The sequence below is a fragment of the Chiloscyllium plagiosum genome, unplaced genomic scaffold, assembly GCF_037043375.1.
Source record: "Chiloscyllium plagiosum isolate Xiang-an unplaced genomic scaffold, Cpla_swu_hap1 HiC_scaffold_26, whole genome shotgun sequence".
Taxonomy (NCBI): Eukaryota; Metazoa; Chordata; class Chondrichthyes; order Orectolobiformes; family Hemiscylliidae; genus Chiloscyllium; species Chiloscyllium plagiosum.
The window spans coordinates 7,999,802-8,022,026 of NW_028270164.1; the positions used below are offsets into that span (position 1 = coordinate 7,999,802).

A 22,225-nucleotide genomic window follows, 5' to 3' on the forward strand; every position below is an offset into this window, starting at 1 on the left:
ATTTAGAACTTCAACTTTTAGATCTGGTCTATCCTTTTCGATCATTATTTTAAAACTAATAGAATTATAGTTGCTGACCCCAAAGTGCTCCCCCAGGGACACCTCAGTCACCTGCCCTGCCTTATTTCCCAAGAGTAGGTCAAGTTTTGCACCTTCTCTAGTAGGTACATCCACATATTGAATCAGAAAATTGTCTTGTACACACTTAACACATTCCTCACCATCTAAACCCTTAACACTATGGCAGTCCCAGTCTATGTTTGGAAAGTTAAAATCCCCTAACATAACCACCCTATTACTCTTACAAATAACTGAGATCTCCTTACAAATCTGTTTCTCAATTTCCCTCTGACTATTAGGGGGTCTATAATACAATCCCAATAAAGTGATCATCCCTTTCTTATTTGTCAGTTCCACTTAAATAATTTCCCTGGATGTATTTCCAGGAATATCCTCTCTCAGCACAGCTGTAATGCTATCCCTGATCAAAAATGCCGCTCCCCCTCCTCTCTTGCCTCCCTTTATATCGTCCCTGGACCATTTGTATCCTGGAACATTAAGCTGCCAGTCCTGCCCATCCCTGAGCCATGTTTCTGTAATTGCTATGATATCCCAATCCCATGTTCCTAACCATGCCCTGAGTTCATCTGCAGGTTAATTTATCAGTCCTACCTTGTCCCTGCCAGCCCTGACTGTTTGACTCGCTTCTTTTCTCAACTTTACCAGTCTCAGATAGATCTTTTTCCTCACTATCTCCCTGGGTTCCCCCCCTACCCCACCTTACTAGTTTAAATCCTCCTGAGCAGCTCTAGCAAATCTCCCTACCAGTATATTAGTGCCCTTCCAATTTAGGTGCAATCCATCCTTCTTGTACAGATCACTTCTACCCCAGAAGAGAGTCATCCAATGATCCAAAAATGTGAATCCTTCTCTCATGCACCAGCTCCTCAGCCATGCTTTCATCTGCTCTATCCTCCTATTCCTGATCTCACTAGCTCGTATTACTACTGGATATTACTACTCTCGAGGACCTCCTTTTTAAATTCCTCCCTAACTCTCTGTATTCTCAATCTTTTCCCTTCCTATGTCGTTGGTTCCAATGTTTATGATGACCCTCTCCCCCGTGAGAACATTCTGCACCCTCTCTGAGACACCCTTGATCTGGCACCAGGGAGGTAACACACCATTCTGCTTTTTCGCTGCTGGCCACAGAAACGTCTTTCTGTGCCTCAGATGAGACAGTCCACTAACACAATTGATCTCTTGGAACCTGACGTACCCCTCATTGCATTAGAGTCAGTCTCAATACCAGAAACTTGGCTGTTTGTGCTACTTTCCCTTGAGAATCCATCACCCCCTACATTTTCCAAAACAGCATACCTATTTGAAGTGGGGCTATTGTGCCCACATCAACCACTTCCTCAGGAAGTTCGTTCTACAGGTGGACCACCCTCTGTGTAAAATATTTGCACCTCCATGTCTTTTTTAAATCTCTCTTTTTAAAAACATATCCCCTAGTTTTGAAATCGTCTATCCTAGGGAAAAGACAACTACTATTAGCTCTAGCTATAACTCTCATTATTTTATAAATTTCTATCAGGTAGCCTCTCAACCTCTTTCATTCCAATTAAAAAAAATTCCCAGCCTATTCAGACTTTCTTTAGAATTCAAATCTGCTATACCCGGCAACATCCTGGTAAATCTCTTCTGAACCCTCCCCAGCTTAATAAAATCCTTCCTATAATTGGGTGACCAGAACTGGACACACTACTCCAGTTCTCACCAATGTCCTGTACAACCTCAACATGGCGTCCCAACTCCCATATTTAACGGACTGAGCAATGAAGGCAAGTATGCCAAATGCCTTTGTAACCACCCTGTTTATGTGTGACCCTTGAGGTGGTGGTGCTGAGCTGCCTTCTTGAACCACTGCGGTTTCTTTACTGTAGGTGAATTGACAACGGCGACTGTGACACAGCGTCTTGTTCAGTTTGAGACAGAGATTTTCAAAAGATTGGCAAGTTTCCAAACAGTCATTTTAAAGCTTCACACCAGCAGCCTCTCACCTGCCTAACCCCAATCTTATCTAAACCTCTGCTGTTTGTATCGGGAACTCACCTTGATTCCTGTTCACCTATCACCTCCTGTGCTAACCAATCCACACTAGCTCTCGGCCAAAATACTTCAAATTCGAAACTCTCATTCGTGTGTTAAAAATCTCTTCCTTCGTTTCATTTGTGCACCCTGCATTGTCCCCCTCTCTGTAAACTCCTCCAGCCCCACAACCGTCTGAGATCTCCACACTCCTCCAATGTTGGAGTCTCTTGCTCATTCCGATTTTGATTGTCCCACCATTGGAGCCGTGTCTCCAGCTATGTAGCCCCTAAATTCTGGAATCACCTCCCTCTCTGCCTTTAAGATGTCCTTTAAAACCAACTTCTTTCGATAAATTTTTAGTTACCTATCATTTCAACTCGTGTGTGGCTCACTCGATAACACCCTGGTGACATATTCGAGCATCCATTCTATTTTAAAGGTACTATATAATCTAAGGGGTTTTAGAAAGAGTTTTGTACATGTGGTATTTGAACTTGGATGGTGGTCTTTAATTTATGCTAATAGTCTTATTAAGTTATATGATATCAGCACAGGCAATGGGAAGGCAATGATTGGGGGGGGGATAGTTAGCACTGGTGGGAAGGTGGAGGGGGACAAACTGCAAAGGCACTATTATTCATGAAAAGTTGTGGACGGTTGATGTGTTGGTGGGTGCTACATAAAGTGATAATCAACATTAGCGATTTTTCAGAAGATTTGTAGCTCAGGTTGATGATAAGTATGTAAGTTAGCTCGCTGAGCTTGAAGGCTTGCTTTCAGATGTTTCGTCACCATACTAGGTCACATCATCAGTGAGAGTCTCTGGTGAAGTGCTGGCGGTATGTCCCGCCTCTCTATTTATAGGTCTTGGTTTCTTAATCAATGTGTTTGGTCATATTGTCAACACTCCATCTTTGGCTATCAAGTCAAACCTGAACCCTGGACGTCTGAGCCAGAGGGATAGACACTACTCACTGTGCCTCAGAACCTCCCAAGATAGACGATAACCCATGAATTTAAGGGGTTCTAGTGTAGGCTCAGTCGATTGAGCATTTATTTTTTAACATTCTTATGCTCGTGATCCTATAGATAATGAGGAATTGGTTAAATAAATCTATCTGAAGACCAATATTGCCCAAGAAGTGTTTGCCAACCTGCAGAAAGACAGGCGAATCCTTCTGGTAGATGCGGACCAGCTGTAGGTTAGCGATGGTGTCTATGCAGCCCATGGCCAGTCCAGCCACAGCCAAGACGAAAGCAAGGATGATCACATTGTTACAGAAGGGGATGATGGAGAACACAGCTGATATCAGGAGAGTGGAGACAAATAGAGCACTCAGGGAGCAGGAGAACCTAGTGAAGAGAATAAACAGGAAACAATTATTAAAACACATGGGGAACAAGCATGGCTTTTCAAATCATGGGCATAGTACTTGGAAATGGTATTACAACTGACGAGGACTCTCTCCTCTCCTCTCCCTTCCTCCCTGTTGAGAAAAACAAATTCATGTAGTTGAGACAAATGAGTCATAATCGATAGTGAATGAGCTTCAAAGCAAATTCCACTACATGCAGGTACCTTCCAGATACTTAACTTGAAATAAGTGAGAAATTATTAATATGTTTCAGCAAACTGTAGCAGGGACATGCATTCCCCGTAAACCCCAATACTGGACTCACCCACCAAACGCAATCCTAATTTCTTCCTCACCGGTTAGAATGCCTGATCATTCAAGGGTTTCTAAACCATAGCTGATGCTGTGACTTTATAGTGATTTTTTTTCACCTTTATTCATTTACTCATGGGGTAAACAAGCCACATTTACAGGTCCCATTTTGTCAGATTGACCACTGAAACCGAGCCTGTCATCCTAGTGAATTCATACAGCATTCTCTCCAAGACCAATATATTCTTCAAGGTTCAATGCCTAGTTGTGCTCTGCCGAAGAAACAGAAAGGCACTGGGAATGTTGTTTGGAGTGGCAAGAGTCAGTGTGATTTTACACCTGAGTATAGGACCAAAACAAGCCATTCTGGAAGCACACCTTAAGGAAGGATGGAATGGTCTTGGGGTCAGAGCAGGGTAGATTTAGTCAAATAACCAGAAAAAAAAAAAAGAACTGCGGGTGCTGGAAACCAGAAACAAAAATAAACAGAAACTGCTGGAGAAACTCACCAGGTCTGGCAACATCTGCGCAGAGAAAGCAGAGTTAACGCTTTGGGTCCAGTGACCCTTCTTCTGATCTGGGTTGATCTATATATGCTGAAGTTGTGGTGAGGGGAGAGAAGAAGCATAAATGATAGGTGGAGATGGGGCCTAGAGAGAGACAGAACAACAGTTGGACAGGCAAAGGAATGGGTAAAGGTCACCATGGGAGAATCAATCACTGCTTAGTGAGGACCATTAATTGCTGACAATGGGTTGGTTGTGGTGGCGTTATGAAGGATGGTGACCGGACCCGAAACATAAACTCTGTTTCTCTCTCCACGGTTGCTGCCAAAGCTGCTGAGCTTTCCAATAATTTCTGCTTGCGTTACGAGAGGGACACTTGAACTTCTGATTTCTCAGTAGCAATCAAGCAAATTGCAGTGGCACTCCCTAGAATTTGGTAAGCTAATGGATGATGCTATTGAAATTTACAAGACATTAAACAGAACATTTCGAGTCAGTAAGTGGTTACCTCAGCCATTTGGGGAGATAGGGATATAGTCAAAAATTTAGAGTCAGACCTGAGTTTAGGAAACATTTATTCATGCAGGACATGGTAAAAGTAAAATTGAGATCGGGAATTTTTTGTTAACCAAATCTATTGAAGGGTATGGGTCAAAGGCAGGTCTATTGCGTTAGATTGCAAATCAGATATAATCACTTTGAATGGTGGAATAGATTAAAGAGTCGTATCATCGCATTCTGTTCCTACTAAGCAACTGTTTAAAGGAGGTGGTGCCATACTGGATTAGCAATCAAGACCTCAGTTTTAATGCTCTGAAAACATGAGTTCAAAATCCTAATGCAGATTATTAAATTTAAATTCAAACTTTAAATTAAAAAAGCTAGTAAAGATGACTTTCAAGCCATCGTCAATTGTTGCAAATATGTATCTAGTTCACTAATACTGCTTAGGGTGGGAAATCTGCAGTCCTTATCTGGTTTGGCCTACATGTGAGTCCATTCCATAGCAATGTGGTTAATTCTTAACTGCTCTCTGAAATGGCCTAGCAATCCACTCAATTCAAGGGCAATTGGAGAACAGGTGATAAATGCTGGCCCAGATGCTCATATTCCATAAATAATAACTTCTATAAAAATTTGCTTCATCCAATAATGTTCAGATTTACCTTTGATTGTTTACAAATAAGCAACAGAGAGCCAGGTGGATAAGCTATCCGGGAGACAGTGTGAGGGTTTGCCACCAATATTATACATGGCTGTTCCAGATACAAGAATGCCACAGAGTCCAAGCAACAGTACAGATTTCTTACATACCCACTGCAACAGACATAGCCCATTCAGCACCTCCAACCTGGATTGCTGCTCAGTTAGACTATGAATGATCTATATCTTAGCTCTGTTTAGCGAGCTTGAGTCCATAACCCTTAACAAACCGACTAACCAAGCTGAGGAGATGCTGGTGTTGGACTGGGGTGGACAAAGTCAGAAGTCACATGACACCAGGATATAGTTCAACAGGTTTATTTAACATCATGGGCGGCATGGTGGCACAGTGGTTAGCACTGCTGCCTCACAGCACCGGGTTCAATTCCCACCTGTCTGTTTGGAGTTTGCACATTCTCCCTGTGTCTGCGTGGGTTTCCTCCGGGTGCTCCGGTTTCCTCCCACAGTCCAAAGATGTGCAGGTTAGGTGAATTGCCCATGTTAAATTGTCCATAGTGTTAGGTGAAGGGGTAAATGTAGGGGCATGGGTCTGGGTGGGTTGCTCTTCGGAGGGCCAGTGTGGACTTGTTGAGCCGAAGGGCCTGTTTCCACACTAAGTAATCTAATCTAATCATAAACTATCGGACCGCTGACCCTTAATCCTCACAAAGGAGTAGTGCTCCGAAAGCTTGTAATTTTAAATAGACCTGTTGGGTTATAATCAGTCAGAACTGGTGTGAGTTCTGACTGTCCCAACTAACAGAATTTTCTCACTCTTAGCTTTGAGCTTTTCAAATACACAGTCCCCACCAGTCTCAACTGTACAGGAGACAGTGCCAAACTTCCAGGAGTCTTTTGTGAAGGAGTTCTTAAAGTCACCCCTGAACACTCTAGCTTTAACTATAAGGGTCTGCTCCCTTGTCCTGGGCTTCTCAGTGGAAATAATTTCTATGGATCTGGCAAGTGCACCCAATCCATTAACACTCTCTTCTCACATTATAAATGTTAACTTGCCCCTTGATTAGATTCCCTACAGTGTGGAAACAGGCCCTTCGGCCCAACAAGTCCACACCGACTCTCCGAAGAGTAACCCACACTAACCCACTTCCCCTCTGACTAATGCATCTAACACTATGGCCAATTCACCTAACCTGCACATCTTTGGACTGTGGGAGGAAACCGGAGCACCCGGAGGAAACCCACGCAGACACAGGGAGAGTGTGCAAACTCCACACAGACAGTTGTCCAAGGCTGGAATTGAACCTGGGACCCTGGTGCTGTGAGGCAGCAGTGCTAGCCACTGTGCCGCTTCAGAATTGCCCTGATGGACGCAAAGTTGTTAAAGCTTCAATAAAATGTGTTTGTTTTGCTCCCCAGCAATGCTCAAAATTTGTCGCAGAGTAGCACTCCTCCAGTACTGGCACAGACAGAGAGTTAGCTTACATTCTGCGCACAAGTCTTGGGAGTGAGACCTTAACATTCAACCTTCTGACCCTTTATTGTCTGTCCGCCCACCATTCCCATCTCCCACAAGTGCAGCTGCACTGAGTCGTACTTTCACAAGGGACTGCTGGGTTAGAAGGATTCGCAAAACATAGAAATACTTTGAAACTTGCTATTGTTAAGACATGCATTGAAATTCCACAATAGTGACTCATTAAAGTGAACAATCACTTCATTCAGCGTGGGTTACCCAGACTTAAGCGAAATAAACCTGGAATCATGATTTGAAATGACATTTGTACGTCAAGGGTTTTTAACAGAGGTAGGAGCAATACAATGGAAAGCACATTATTACTTTATTTGTTAAGTCATGTGCAGTTAAATCAACAATCAAAAACAAGTCATTATCAGCTGGGAACTGCACACAAATCACCAAAAGGACAATTGAAGGATATGTTATATTTAGTTAGGTTTTTCTTGCTGTAGTGATGGGGGGTGGGATATTGTGGGAAGGGGAGATGAGAAGCGGTCTAACTATGAATGGGACAAATAAACATAATTTAGAACCCGCACCTATGATGTTGACTAATCAGATTAAATGGGGCTTGCAAGTGTATAGAATTGGACTTGTATCATGCAATGTGACATTGGTATTGTTTAGAAGAGAGAAAGCTGGCACAAGGCAACATGAGGACTTGCTACAGGATGCACCTGGTAAAAGGAGACAGTCTGTGGGATCCTGATCAGACCATGGAGGGTTACAGGAGAAATAGTTAAGAGGCTATATGACCAAGAGTCAATCTTAAAAAACTGCACATTTTATATATTATATATTGCATTTATACAGCACTGTTTTGCAGCAACATTAAAACAAAAACTGATGCCAAGCCCAGAGTGAGCTATTTCATTGTGAATTATTTAGGCAGATAACCAAAACATTTATCAAAGTGGATGGTTTTAAGGAACATCAAACAAGATGGGGAGAGAGGTTTACTGAGCAAATTTGAGTTTCGACCGAGATAGCTGAAAGCACTGACATCAATGGTGCTGGAAAGGAGGTTAATGATAGCAAAATTCCAGAGTTGGAAGAAAGCAGATTTTACTGAAAGTTATCAAACTGTAAGGAGGAAGAGATAGGGAGAGGTGATGAGAAGGCAGACAATTTTGCCAAAATTCATGACTGGATTGTTGAAGAAAAGGTGGACTGAAGGGATACAGGAATGTGTTGGGTAAATTAGTTAGACTTACATGTATTCAAGGAATGTAAATGTCATCAGGCACTGTTTGGGGCAATTGATCTGTTTTTATGGAAAAACCTGTATTTGAGAAACTCCCAGTGAGCATGAAACCACAGACCAAAGTTGTTTGTGTTAGATAATCAGTCTCATTGACAAACCTAGAGTTTCAATGAACAAAAAAACTAACATCTGGTAACAAAGTTAGTGTTCTCCTGTATGTAGAATTTATGTTTGAGCCATAATGGCAGCCTTAGAGAATACAGCAGGAGAAAAGGTAAGGTAGAAGCTTAAGCATGATTCTATTAACTGGTAGAATAGGCTCAAGAAACTGAATGGCCTTATTTCTTAAAATCCGCCAAGAATTCTGCACTCCTTCCAGTCCTTGCTTATCTCCAATTTCTGTCACTACTGAACTTTCACTGATCTGGGTCCGAGACTTTGAAATTTCCCCTCAAAACCTCTCAGCTTCTCATTCCTTTAAGTTACATCTTAGACCCTACCTCACCTATCCTAATAGCTCTTTATGTGGCTCATAGTCAAATTGTCTTTGCTGACACCTTGTTAAAGCACCTTGGAACTCTTGCTATGCTACATAAACACAGATTGTTGCTGAGGTGGCATGGGGCGTTATTTCGCTTCCAGCTTTCAGATTTGCAAACAGTTAACATAGCCACTGGTCATTTACATTCATGACAAGAATACATTGACAACACATTCCATGACTCATGATTAACTGCAGTTGAAATTAGCCTGAAATGTTAGAAATAAATGAGAGGTGCGATTAAAGTTTTGATTTCAGTGCAGAGCTGGGCGGCTAAATCGTGCTGCCTTCACTGGGTGGAACATTATCACAAATAAATATACTCCTCAAAAAATTTGCCAAGTGAATTATTCAACTGAGAATCCAACTATGCAAACCAGTTCCACCCAACCACCACTCCCCCCCCCATTAGTACTGTGCAAATTAGTCTGGCCCTGACACTGCCAATACCTTCAAGAGTCCAGCAGCAGAAGGAATCAAATGGTGAGGTATCATTGAGACGTAGCAGCCTGTACTGTATAGGCTTTAGAAGGGCTTTTGCCCGAAACCTCAATTCTCCTGCTCCTTGAATGCTGCCTCACCTGCTGTGCTTTTCCAGCGCCACACTCTCGACTCTGAAATCTCCAGCATCTGCAGTCCACACTTTCGCCCTGTACAGACTTTCCCTCAGGAGAAACTGGAGTCCAATTTCAATTCTGCTTTCTTCTGTAGTGTTCATGCTCTCTTTCACCTTTGACATTTGCACCTTCTACTGTGGGGGGCTCTAAGCTCCAGAACTCCCCCCTCCCCAAACCTATCTGGCCCCCACTAAAAATTAAGCACAATTTAAAACTTACCTTTTTGACAAAACCCTGCACTTAATATAACCTCCTGTGGCTCAGTAATAAATATTATTTGATAACTCTCCAATGAAGTGCTTTGCGATCTCCATGTTACTACGTTAAAGACACAATGTAAATGCAACTTGTTGTTCACAGCTATGAGTGGGCCATAGTGGAACAGTGTAATCCACTGTCTAATTGAGAAGGGCACTATCACTTATGGATCCCAAGACAAATCATGCATTTGCAAACTGGCAGCTGGACAGTTGCTTATTAGTAAGGTGGAATAAAATTAAAGGCAACTCACTTTCCACAAGCACATAGCCTTCCTTCTGTTGCTACATTTATTGGTATCTGCTTCTTTCACTAATGAGGAAATCATATTGACCATGGATCGAAGGGTCTGTTTCCATGCTGTACATCTCTATGACTATCTGAAGCTGAGACCCATGGGATAAATGGACTAACATCTACTATTAAGCGCCAAAATCATATTGAGGAGTTTAAAATCTAATATGATCTTGTTTGATCTGGTCAGTAAAACAGCAATTAAACTGTTAGATGCTATTGATCAATTGGTAACTGATTGGTAACAGTTTCTGCAAGCTAATTGTGATCTGTTGCATCAGAGAGATGATCATATCGAACAGAATTGTAAATAAGACCATCAATATTTCCAGCATAGAATAGTGGAACATTGGAGGAGGTCATTCAGCTCATTGTGCCTCAACAGACTGTTTGAAGAGCATCCTAGTTAATCCAGACTCTCATTCTTTCCTCATTGCCCTACAATCATTTTTCAGCAGGTACTTGCAAAAGCCATTATTGAATCTGTCTAGAATGCAATGCACTCCAAATCCTAACTAATCAAACTCCTCACCTCAAACAATGGTCACTGGACTTGAAGTGTTAACTCTTCTTTCTCTCCAGAGATGCTGACAGACCTGTTGTGTTTTTCCAGCAATTTCTGTTTTTGTTTCAGATTTTCAGCAGCCCCAGTTCTTTGTTTCATTTCATCTCAACTTTGATTCTTCTGCGGTCACTTTAAACCTGTGTCCTTTAGTTATTGGAAACAATTCTTCTTTACTTATCCAATTAAAACACTTGCTAAAACAATACTTCTATCAGATCTCTTTTTAGCCTTATTGCTTCAACAGAAACAATCCCAGCTTCTCCAGTCTGTCCCATAGCTTCTGCCTGTCCCAATGCAGTGTTTCTCTTTGATACCCTCTCCAAAGCCTTCCTAAAATCAGGGGTTCCCAGAAACTGAACAATCTATATTTATATTTTCTACTGGTTTAGCATAATTTCCTGGCTTTGTATTGATAAAATCTGCCTTATTGAATACTTCAGGAGTACAAATAGATTCCATTGGGACCCGACTGCTTTCACTGGGGTAATTCAGAAGGTTCAAGATTTAGAACATAGAACATAGAAAAGTACAGCACAGAACAGGCCCTTTGGCACACGATGTTGTGCCGAGATTTAATCCTAATGTAAAATATAGTAACTTAACCTACGTACACCTCAACCCATGTGCATGTCCAGCAATCGCTTAAATGTCCCCAATGACTCTGCTTCCACCACCACCGCTGGCAATGCATTCCATGCATTCACAACTCTCTGCATAAAGAACCTACCTCTGACGTCTCCTTTATACTCTCCTCCTAATATCTTCAAACTATGATTTCTCGTACCAGTCAATCCTGCCCTAGGGAAAAGCCTCTGGCTATTGACTATCTATTCCCCTCATTATTTTGTACACCTCGATCAGGTCTCCTCTCTTCCTCCTTCTCTCCGGACAGAAAAGTCCAAGCTTATTCAACCTCTCTTCATAAGGCAAGCCCTCCAGTCCAGGCAGCATCCTGGTAAACCTTCTTTGCACCCTCTCCAAAGCCTCTGTATCTTTCTTATAGTAGGTCGACCAGAATTGGACACAATATTCCAAGTGTGGTCTCACCAGGGACTTGTAGAGCTGCAGCAAAACCTCACGGCTCTTAAATTCGATCCCCCTGTTAATGAATGCCAAAACACCATATGCTTTCTTAACGACCCTATCCACTTGGGTGGCAACTTTACTTCTGTGTTCTGGGCCAGAGAGGACCAGGGGATAAAAGCAAGTAGGTATTCCAAACCTAAGTAAAACTAGCATCTTTCTCAGCTGGTGTACCACAGCTTATTGTGGTGCCGTAGGTTAGGAAGAATGTGAAGATTTTGAAGGAAGTACAGAAAGGATTTACTAGAATGGGCCAAGTCTCCACTGGCATTGTAGCTCATTGTATGAAAAAGGTTCAATCAGCTCCACCTGACACAACACATCCTCAACCAAAATTAAAATGAAGTGTCATTTAATTCAACAAAGGTACAATGTTGCTCCAAGAGCTGATGAGAGGAATGTAAAAAAAAACTTGATTAAAGTCTAGTACAGATTATCATGTGAAGGTTGTGGTTGAAGCAGGGAACTAGAGTCTTAATGACCCAACTGCAGGAATTCCCACCAGAGACTCCATTCCAAAAGGAATTAGAGCATAGAACATAGGATTCATTGATTGTAAAGCTCTTGGGGATGTCACGAGGGCATGAAAGTTCTACCTAAATGTAAACACTCTTCCCCTCGTCTATTCTTTATCTTTTCAGATACTCCTTGGTATTGAAGGCAAGTTAAATTAAAATGGTGAAAGGGATTAGAAAAGCCAGAGTTGTATTCAAAGGTAAGGTCACCATAGTCTTCCAGATCATTGGGCTGCTCTCTCATTAGAGAGAGGGAGACGACTGGTGGTGGCTTAACCTGAGATTACCACACTTCAGGGCAGGAAGAGGTTGAGAAGGAGGACCCTGTGTGGTAACCTCAGCTGGCACAGGAATTGTACCCATGGCAGTAGCACTACTCTTCATTGTAAAACAGCTAGCCAACGGAGATAATCTACCCCTTGAGCTTGGACGATAAAGATTGCTTCAATTGATGCTTAAGACAGGACAGCACTGTGGCACAGTGGTTATCACTGCTGCTTCACAGTGCCAGAGACCCAGGTTCATTCCCAGCACTGGGTGACTGTCTGTATGGGTTTCCTCCGGGTGCTTCAGTTTCTTCCCACAGTCCAAAGGTATGCAGGTTAGGTGGATTGGCCATGCTAAATTGTCCTGTTGTGTGTAGGCTAGGTCGGTCAACTATGGCAAATGTTAGGGGGATGGGGTGGGATACTGTTTGAAGGGTCATTGAAGACTTGAATGGCCTCTATCTGCACTGTAAGGATCCTATGATTAAGGGAAACTGAGTGGATACATAGAGTAAAAACCAAAAGAATTGTGGATGCTGTAAATCAGAAATAACAACAGAAGTTGCTGGGAAAGCTCAGCAGGTCTGGCAGCATCTGTGAAGAGAAATCAGAGTTAATGTCTCAGCTCGAGTGACCCTTCCTCAGACCTATTCAGACACCACTTCTACACACAAAGGTTTGGAATTCTTTTATTGCAAACAGGTAAAGCTGACAAATAAATTGTTAAATTTAAATCCTAAATTGTTTAAAAATTTTGTTAACCAAATGTATTCACAGAAATAAAACAAAGATGGGAATATAAAGTTAGGTGGCAGATTAGAATGCATTGCCTGGATATGTGGTGGAGGCAGGTTCAATGGAGGCCATTTAATGATTATTTGGACAGAAGTGGTGTGCGGGCAGAGGGGAAAAAGGAAGGAGATTGACTCTAGAAAGAGAGCTGGGGCAGACACAATGATCTGAATGCTTTCCTTCTATTCTGCAATTCTGTGAACACATTCTTAAGAAATCTTTTCATGTTTAAAGAAAGAAAGCACACTTGCATTTCAGGAGATGCAGTTAACCCAATGTAAGATGGAAGTTTCCATCTGTGAGGGACCCAAACAGAGGTCATAAATACAAGATAGCCAATAGGAAATTCAGAAGAAATCTTACAGGTCAGAGACTTGTGAGAATGTGGAAATTGTGACTACATAAGATGTTCACCTGAACTAATCTAAGTCAGGCAAGTGCATGGAAGGTGAAAGGAATCGAGGGGAAGATGAAGGCGGGTGTGTGCAGGCTGGTGTAAACATCAGCAGGGACCCACTGTGCCAGCTGCCCTGTCTCTTTTCTTTGGATTCTTTGTAATGTAGGAAGATCCTTGAATCATGGAAAAGGTTATGGTTAGAAGGAGGCTATTCAGCTAGACAACCCTGTACCTCTCACAAATCCTATCCCCACATTCTGCAGTGAGGCAGTCTTTATCAACAACAAGACTGAAAATCCCACTCCTCACTTGAAATGCAAGCCTCTTACACTCGCCCTTAGCCTCATTTAAGGCTCTTCTCGGTACTATCTTGAGCATTTCTGTGCGTCTTGTTGCTTGGCAACCAAAAATGGATGCAGTGTTTGAAATGCAATTCGACTAGAGCACTATAAAGTTTGATTATTAACTCCTTCTGGCCACATAGTACATCTTTCTATTGATCTTCTTAATGGTTTTTTCATATGGACTGGGTAGTGCTGAACTGAAAAAGATTCATAAAATTCAGAAATCCTTCTGTACAGCAGAAGGCCAGTCAGCCCATCTTTGAAAAGAAGATCTTATTAGCTTCACTCCCAAGGTCATTCTCAGTCTAGAAAATTTCTCCTTTGCACATATATTTCATGACCCTTTTGAAATTGCTATTAAATCAAGTGGTGCATTTCAGATCACAAAGATGTAAAAAAGACTCTAGCTCTTTTTTTGGGGAACCTTAAGACAGTGTCCTTGAATGTGAACTGCCTTATTGGTTTCCTATTCTAGTTTATCAAAAATTCTTCACAATTTCGATTACCTCTTCACTTTCCTGCTCTGAGGAGCATGATCCCTGTTTCATGACGCCAGATAATTAATGGTGATCATCCCTGGCATTATTCTAATACATGTCTGTAGTCTCCCAAACACTCCTTTCAACTTTAATTTTGGTTACTTTAATATCATGCTGCTTATGTTGTCCATTTTCCTATCTAACATGTAGCATTTTACACTTCTTAACATTAAATTTGATCTTGCATTATTTTGTCCACCTGCATGTTTTGTTATGCAAATTCTAAGCTGCCTCTTCTGATAAAGTGTTGGCCCATCAAATTTGCCAACATCTAAAAATTTATTACTTTCTAAGTGCCCCTTTTTCAGTTCCAGGTTGCATTTAGAATTCAGTTCTGGGCACTGCACCTTAGAAAGGATATATCTGCCTTGGAGAGAGTGCTGTGCGGAATCACCAGTGTGACACCACATCTAAAAGGGTAAATTATATGAGCAAATATTTATATTCCCTCAATTATAAAAAATTAATGGGTGAGCTCATTAACATGCTTAGAGTTGATGGATTTGCTAAAGTTAAACAATTTCTTTGGGATGGAAGTCTAAGACAAGGGGGCATAATCTTAAAAATAAAGCCAGGTCATTCAGGAATGATATCAGGAAGAAATCTTTCTCACAAGGAGCAATCAAAATCTGGAATTCCATCCCTCAAGAGCTTTTGAAAGGGATCATGTGAACACTTCAAAACTCAGATTGACGAAACAACAGAATAAATGGCATTTGTAAATGATATTACAAGCTGTGGGATGAAGGTGGGTTCGTGGAGATAAAATACAAATTTGTAATGAACTAACTGAATGTTGGCAGAGTTGAGGGGCTGAATAGTCTCTATTCCTATGATAGCAGGGTCCTGAGTACCAGTGATGTAAACGATACTTCCTCAAGTGCAATACCAGAGAGGCATAAGGGCAACTTGTCCAATACATTGCCCAATTAGAGCCACTGTATTTGTAGATACTGCTTGGCAAGTAGACAGTGCAGTCAGTACAAACTGTAATGTTGCACCATTAACATTAATGTGACACAAAAACACACTGAAGCTACTCGACAAAGTCAGGCCATTTGGTCCAAAAGTAGCCTCATGTCAGTTTTACCCTGCTACATCAACTACCATATTGCATGCCTGTGGCAAGCAAGAGAGATTGGGATGGCAATAGCATAGTGCTAATGGCTATGGGCTAGTCATCTTGGAGTCCCAGTCTAAGGCTCTGAGGGCTGGGGTTCAGATCCCACCATGGTAACTGGAGAATTTAAATCAATAAGAACTGGAACATAAATCTAGACCCACTAAGGCTGACCATAAAACTCTTGCTAATTGTTGTAAAAATCCATCTGACTCACCAATGGGAAGGAAATCAGTTGTCCTTACCTGGTGTGATCTACATGTGACTCCAGGTCCACAGCAATGTGGTTGACTCTCAACTGCTGTCAATTAGTTTAGCACTCAGTTCAAGGGTAACTAGGGGTGGGCAATAAATGCCCACATCCCATGATAAGAATAAATAAAGTACAGGAGACCAATTATGTGACTTCCTGATTGAATGGTTTAGGTCCACAGTCTGAGGTGTGTTATCAAAGGGAGTTTTCTCCGTGTGGAGATCCTCCGTTTTAGCCAAGTACTTTATAAGCTGTGAAGCCAATTTGGGCAATGTGAGATTTCTGAAGGTGTTATGTCAATATATTCATATGATAATGAAAGGTAACGCCTGATCGGACATTAAAAACAAATTTAAAGGAATAAAGACCTTTGTAGCACTTTTCAAGGACTCCGGATGCCCTAAAGCACTTGCCAGCTAATGAGGTACGTTTTGCAGTGTGGGCACGGTTGAAATGTGGCAAATGTGATCACAAGTTTACATAAGCTCACATAATCCATGACATGCCAACGATCAGATAAACTGGTTCAGTGATGTTGATATAACAACTAGGGCGCCAGAGTGAACTCTCCCACAGCCTTCAACACACAGCTCTCGGAACTTTATGACCAACTGCTCAAATCGCGAGAGTTGGGCTTTTCAAACAGGTTTGGATGTATGCATAAAAAGGTGAAATTTGCAGGGCTGTAGGGTAGGAATACAGGAGAGGAATTAACAGAAAGTTCATAAAATCCTATAGTGTAGAAGCAGGTCATTCAGCCCACTGAGTTCATATTGACCCTCTATCAACTACCATACTGCAGGTGTATGGCAAAGATGTGAACAGAGAGATGGGGCGGTAGTAGCATAGTAATAACGGCTATGGCTGAGTTATCTGGAGTCCCAATCTAAGCTACCGAGGGCTGGGATTCAAATTCCACCATGGTAACTAGTGGAATTCAAATCCAAGTAATAAGATCTGGAATATAAACCTAATCTCACTAAGGCTGACCATAAAACACTTACTAACCTCCTTAGTCTATTCTTGTAACCCTGCATTTCTCATGGCTAACCCACCTAACCTACATACAAAAGTTGGGAAGATGTTTCCATTGGCAGGAGAGACAAGGACCAGAGGGCACAGCCTTAGAGTAAAGGGAAGACCTCTTAGAACAGAGATAAGGAGGAACTTCTTCAGCCAGAGAGCAGTGGATCTATGGAACTCATTGACACAGAAGGCTGTGGAGGCCAGGTCAGAAAGTATATTGAAAACAGAGATAGATAAGATCTTGATTGCCAAGGGTATCAAAGGTTATGGAGAGAAGACAGGAAAATGGGGTTAAAAAACGTATCAGCCATGATTGAATGACAGAGCTCATCTGATGGGCCAAATGGCCTAATGTATGCTTCTATGTCTTATCCTTGGATACAACAGGCAATTTAGCATGGCCAATCCTCCACACTGGGTGAATACTGGAGCAACCAGAGGAAACTCACACAGACAGGGAGAATGTGCAAACTCCTCACAGACAGTCACCTAAGGCTGGAATCAAAATCAGGTCCATGGTACCGTGAGGTAGCAGTGTTAACCACTGAGCTACCATGTTGCCACATTCCTTCAAAAAGAAAAATATTTTGCATGGTTCCAGATTTACATCCTCACTCGTGAGAGTTCATCTGATCCTGCCTTAGCCCATTAGCTGCTGAGATTCTCATCCATGCATTGGCCACCTCCAAATTCAATTATTTTGAATACATTTCTGCTCAATCTCCCATCTGACACTGTTTAAGCTTCACACGTACCCTAACCCACTCCAGCTCCCATTCACACATTACCTCTGTGTTCACTGACGAATACTGGCTTGCAGCCCAGCAAGGTCTTAAACATAAAATCTTCACATTCAAGTCCTTACACATTTGTACCTCTTACTTCCTGAAGTCTTACATTCTCCCAGGTCTCTGCACTTTTCCAATACTGGCAATATGTGCCTCCCTGGTTTTTTTCCAAATCAGAGCTGAAAATGTGTTGCTGGAAAAGCGCAGCAGGTCAGGCAGCATCCAAGGAGCAGGAGAATCGATGTTTCGGGCATGAGCCCTTCTTCAGGAATCATGCCCGAAACGTTGATTCTCCTGCTCCTTGGATGCTGCCTGACCTGCTGCGCTTTTCCAGCAACACATTTTCAGCTCTGATCTCCAGCATCTGCAGTCCTCACTTTCTCCTTTTTTCCAAATCACTCAACTATTGGAAGTGGAGTCTTTACCTGTCTGGATGCTACAACCTCTGGAATTTTCTCCATAAACTTTCTGCCTCTCCACATCTTCCTGCTCCATTTAAAATGATTCTGAATACTTAACTCTGGACAAACTTTGCAATGCCTGGCCTAAATTCTTCTGGATGCAGTAGCACTGAACATTTACCTGACTATATTGCTGTAAAGAGCTTTGAGAAATTCTACTACACGCTGCTATATAAATCCAAGTTGTTACTGTAGATACATTTAGCATAACACAGCCAGACAGAATATATTGTTCTTTTGAAGCAAGTTTTGGTATAAAGTTATTGGGCTGTCTTTGACAATCCATCAAGAGCTAAATCAATGGAGAGAAAAAAAATATCTCTGTGAGGTGTTAGTCCAACAGGTTTAATTGGAAGCACTAGCTCTCAGAGCACCACTCCTTCACCAGGTGGTTGTGGTCCATATCCACCTGATGAGGGAGCGACGCTCCGAAAGCTAGTGCTTCCAATTAAACCTGTTGGACTAATACCTGGTGTTGTGTGATTTTTAACTTTGTACACCCCAGTCCAACACCAGCATCTCCAAATCTGTGAGGTGGGTGGTTGAGTTCAAAACTGTAGGGTTTGGCGAGTTAGGAGACCAGTTCAACAGGTTCTTGCATTTCTCTATACATACAGGCATTGACAGCAGCATTGATCACAACTGAATTGGACGTGTACTTTTATGTTTTTGTCAATTTCTTAACATTTTGGACGGCTGTGTTGTGTCAACTCTCCTTTTCTTAGACAGGGTACCAGGGTTGGATGATCAGCCATAATCATATTGAATGGCAGAGGAGGCTTGATGGGCCCAATGGCCTACTCTTGCTTCAATAATTTTGGACATTTCTGTTCCGCTGGTGCCACAAGTGAGCCTGCAGTTGGCAGCTTGTTGTAAATTGGCTGCTGCAGTATCAGTCACTAAATCGGTGCACTGCACACATCAAACTCAGTTTCTAAACAGATCACGAGTTGCATACAAAAAGTTACTTGGAACCTTAGATAGTTTCATTCTTTTTACATGCCCTGTCCCCCTGAGTACTACTCACTCATCACATCCATCTCTGTTGGCTTGCCCTAGTTCCTTCTCCCCAAGTTCACAGGCTGTGAAACTCTCAACTTCAGCTTCAAGCCCACCCACGGGCCTTTGTTTACTAACAGTGGCTAACACATGTCTGTCGCTGAGTCAGTACAGACACAATGGGCCAAATGGCCTCTTTATGTGCTGTGGCCATTCTATAGCAACCTGCAGCTAAAACGGTTTCTTTACTGGTTCTAAGATTTATGTTTGCAAATGTTGTGGCTATGCAATTGGCTAGAAACAAAGTCATTATACCTTGTAAAGAAAACCACATCCGGGATGCTGGAAAATCAAAATACCTTCCAGCGTTAGAGTCAAGGTAGGTGCCTCTCTTGATTTAAGAAAAATAAGTTTCACTGTCAACACCAACTGAAGTACACATTAATTACTTTAGCCAGACATACAGATTTTTTTTTCAAAAGCTGTGAAGCTTGTAAGTATTGATATTCAAAGAGATGTGGGTGTGTCAGGACAGGGGAACAGAAAGTCAGTATATAATTGCAGCAAGCAATTTAGAAGGCAAATGGTATGTTGGCCTTTATTGCAGAGAATTCAAGCACATGCATAAAGACGCATTGTTCCAATTATGCATTTACAAGTGGCCACATCTGGTGTAGTCTGCATATTTTTAATGCCCTTGTCAGCAGTGCAGCAAGAGTTCCCCACATTGGTCCCTGGGAGTTGTTCAGAGATGAGGGGGAGTAAGGTGGGCTTATGTTATCTGCAGGCAAATGTGAGGATTGCTCTTATGTTATCTGTAGTTTAGAAGAATCCAAAGCGATCTCACTGAAACATACATAATTCTAAAAGGACTTGATGGGGTAGATGCTGACTGATTGTTTTAGATATCTCAGCCAGTGAAAACAGAGGCACAGACTTGGGGAAATGGGTCAATCATTTAAGACTGAGATGAGAAATACTTCATTCAAACCAATAGGTGGATGTGGGCCATTCAACTTTGAGTATGTGGATCACTAAACCATAAGATATAGGAACAATATTAGTCCATTCGGCCCATTGAGTCTGCTCCACCATTCGATCATGGTTGATATGCTTCTTAATCCCATTCTACTGCCTTCTCTCCAAAACCCTTGATCCCCTTACTATTCAAGAGCCCATCTATTCTGTCTTATATATGTTCAATGGCTTGGTCTTCACACCCCTCTGCAGCAATGCGTTCCACAGATTCACCATCCTCTGGCTGAAGAAATTCCTCTTCATTTCAATTCTAAAGGGTCATCCCTTCTGAGTCTTCATTTTATGGTCTCTCCTGCTAGTGGAAACATCTCCTCTATATCCAATATTCAGGCCTCTCAGTATTCTGTAAGATTCAATTAAACTCCCTCCCTCATCCGTCTACACTGTAGTACATCTGTTCTTATATTCTAGCTCACTTGAAATGAATGCTAACACTGTATTTGCCCTCCTAGCTACCAAATTAACCTGCATGTTAACCTTAAGAGAATCCTGAATTAGCACTCCTTATTCCTTCGTGCTTCAGATTTCTGAGGCCCTTCCCCATTTAAAAAAATAGTCTGCACCTTGATTCTTTCTACTAAAGTGCATAACCTCACACTTTCCCACTTTGTACAGTTCTGTTCCTGACAGCCAAACTTTATTTACACTATAGTTATGACCAGGACTAAAATTGATATAAGTGTGTTTGATCCCAATCATCACTAAATAGTCTGCACCCTGTAAAAGACAGCTTTAAGTTCAACCCAACCTCTGTGGCAAATTTCTATGTCAACAATATCTGCTGCTAATGAAGTAAACCATCCCAGACAGCTTCATAAGTGTATTATCACAAAAAATCTGACTCTGAACTACACAAGATGATATTATAAACAAGTGACCAATGCTTGGTCAGAGGTATGGGTCTTTAAGGATCATCTTAAAGAGTGAGAGAAAATGGTTGAGAAGCAGAGAGGTTCAGAATGAGAATTGCGGTGTTTAGGATACAGGCAGCTGTAAGTGTGGCCGTCAAATGGAGGAGTGATATGTGACATAAATCGGGAACTCCTTCCCACAAAAGGTTGTGGATGCCAGCGATTAAAGAGCATTCAAAACGAGCCTGACAGATTTTGAATGGGGAAAGGTTTCCAGAAATAGGAGGGACAGGTGTTATAAAGAGCTGAGATGCTGATCAACCCTAATTTAACCGAATGAGCAAGCAGATCCTTGAGTAATATTGTCTCCTTCGATTCTATGTCCCTATATTAATATATACAATTCAACAGTTTAATTCAACTTGAAAGCAAGTGATCCTTGCTCCATACTGCCATTCCATTAAATGCACAACAGACGTTGCGCCCTTGTTCCAAACTGGTTGGTTACCTATGACCCCAATCTCATTCCTAGTTTTACATTTTCCACTGCCACAACTTTGAAGTTCCATCTGTTCTAAATGTTTCCAATAGTGTATATTGGGAATCTCAGGATTCCCAATTCCCACCAGTACTTCAGCAAAGAATCAATGTATTGTCCAAAAACTGTCAGCTCTAAGCACAGCACAGCCTATTGGATTCTTGGTGATCATCTTATATCAATCACTTCTGGCTATGCTTTTTCCCCATAAAGAGAAAAGAAAGTATTCTCTTCGTATCCCCTCAATCAAAGCCATTGGTAGTTTTAAAGACCACTATTAGGTCACTCCTTGGCCATCTTCCTTCAAGAGAATTAGACCAATCCTTTCCTGATATTGTTAGCCTCATGTTTCATTCTTACACTTCTGATCTCTCCACAGTCCCTTTATATCTTTCACCTGATAGTAACCAGAAACGCAGTAATGCTTTAAATGTGGTCAAACTAAAGTTTGATAAAAATTTGGCATACCTTCTCTCCTTTTCAATTCTGTATCCTAGAAATAAGACCTACTAGGAGAAAGTGAGGACTGCATATGCTGGAGTACCAGAGTTGAAAAATGTGGTGCTGGAAAAACACAGCAGGCCAGGTAGCATCCGAGGAGCCGGAGAATCGACGTTTCGGGCATAAGTCCTTCTTCAGGAATCCCGAAACGTCGATTCTCCTGCTCCTCAGATGCTGCCTGGCCTGCTGTGTTTTTCCAGCACCACATTTTTCAAATAAGACCTACTAATCAATTTAGTTTTATGTTACTGGGCACATAGTCAGGCTAGGCAAATGACCCAGAAT

At 41.8% G+C, this 22,225-nt stretch overlaps 1 protein-coding gene across 1 annotated transcript in view; it reads right to left on the bottom strand.

The window, feature by feature from the left end:
- slc60a1a (solute carrier family 60 member 1a) overlaps positions 1-22,225 on the bottom strand; it is a 65,616-nt gene that overhangs the window by 38,104 nt on the left and 5,287 nt on the right. The window contains exon 2 of the mRNA XM_043716380.2: positions 3,252-3,450. Within this exon, the coding sequence (XP_043572315.1) occupies positions 3,252-3,450 (199 nt within the window). The remainder of the gene's footprint in view (positions 1-3,251; positions 3,451-22,225) is intronic.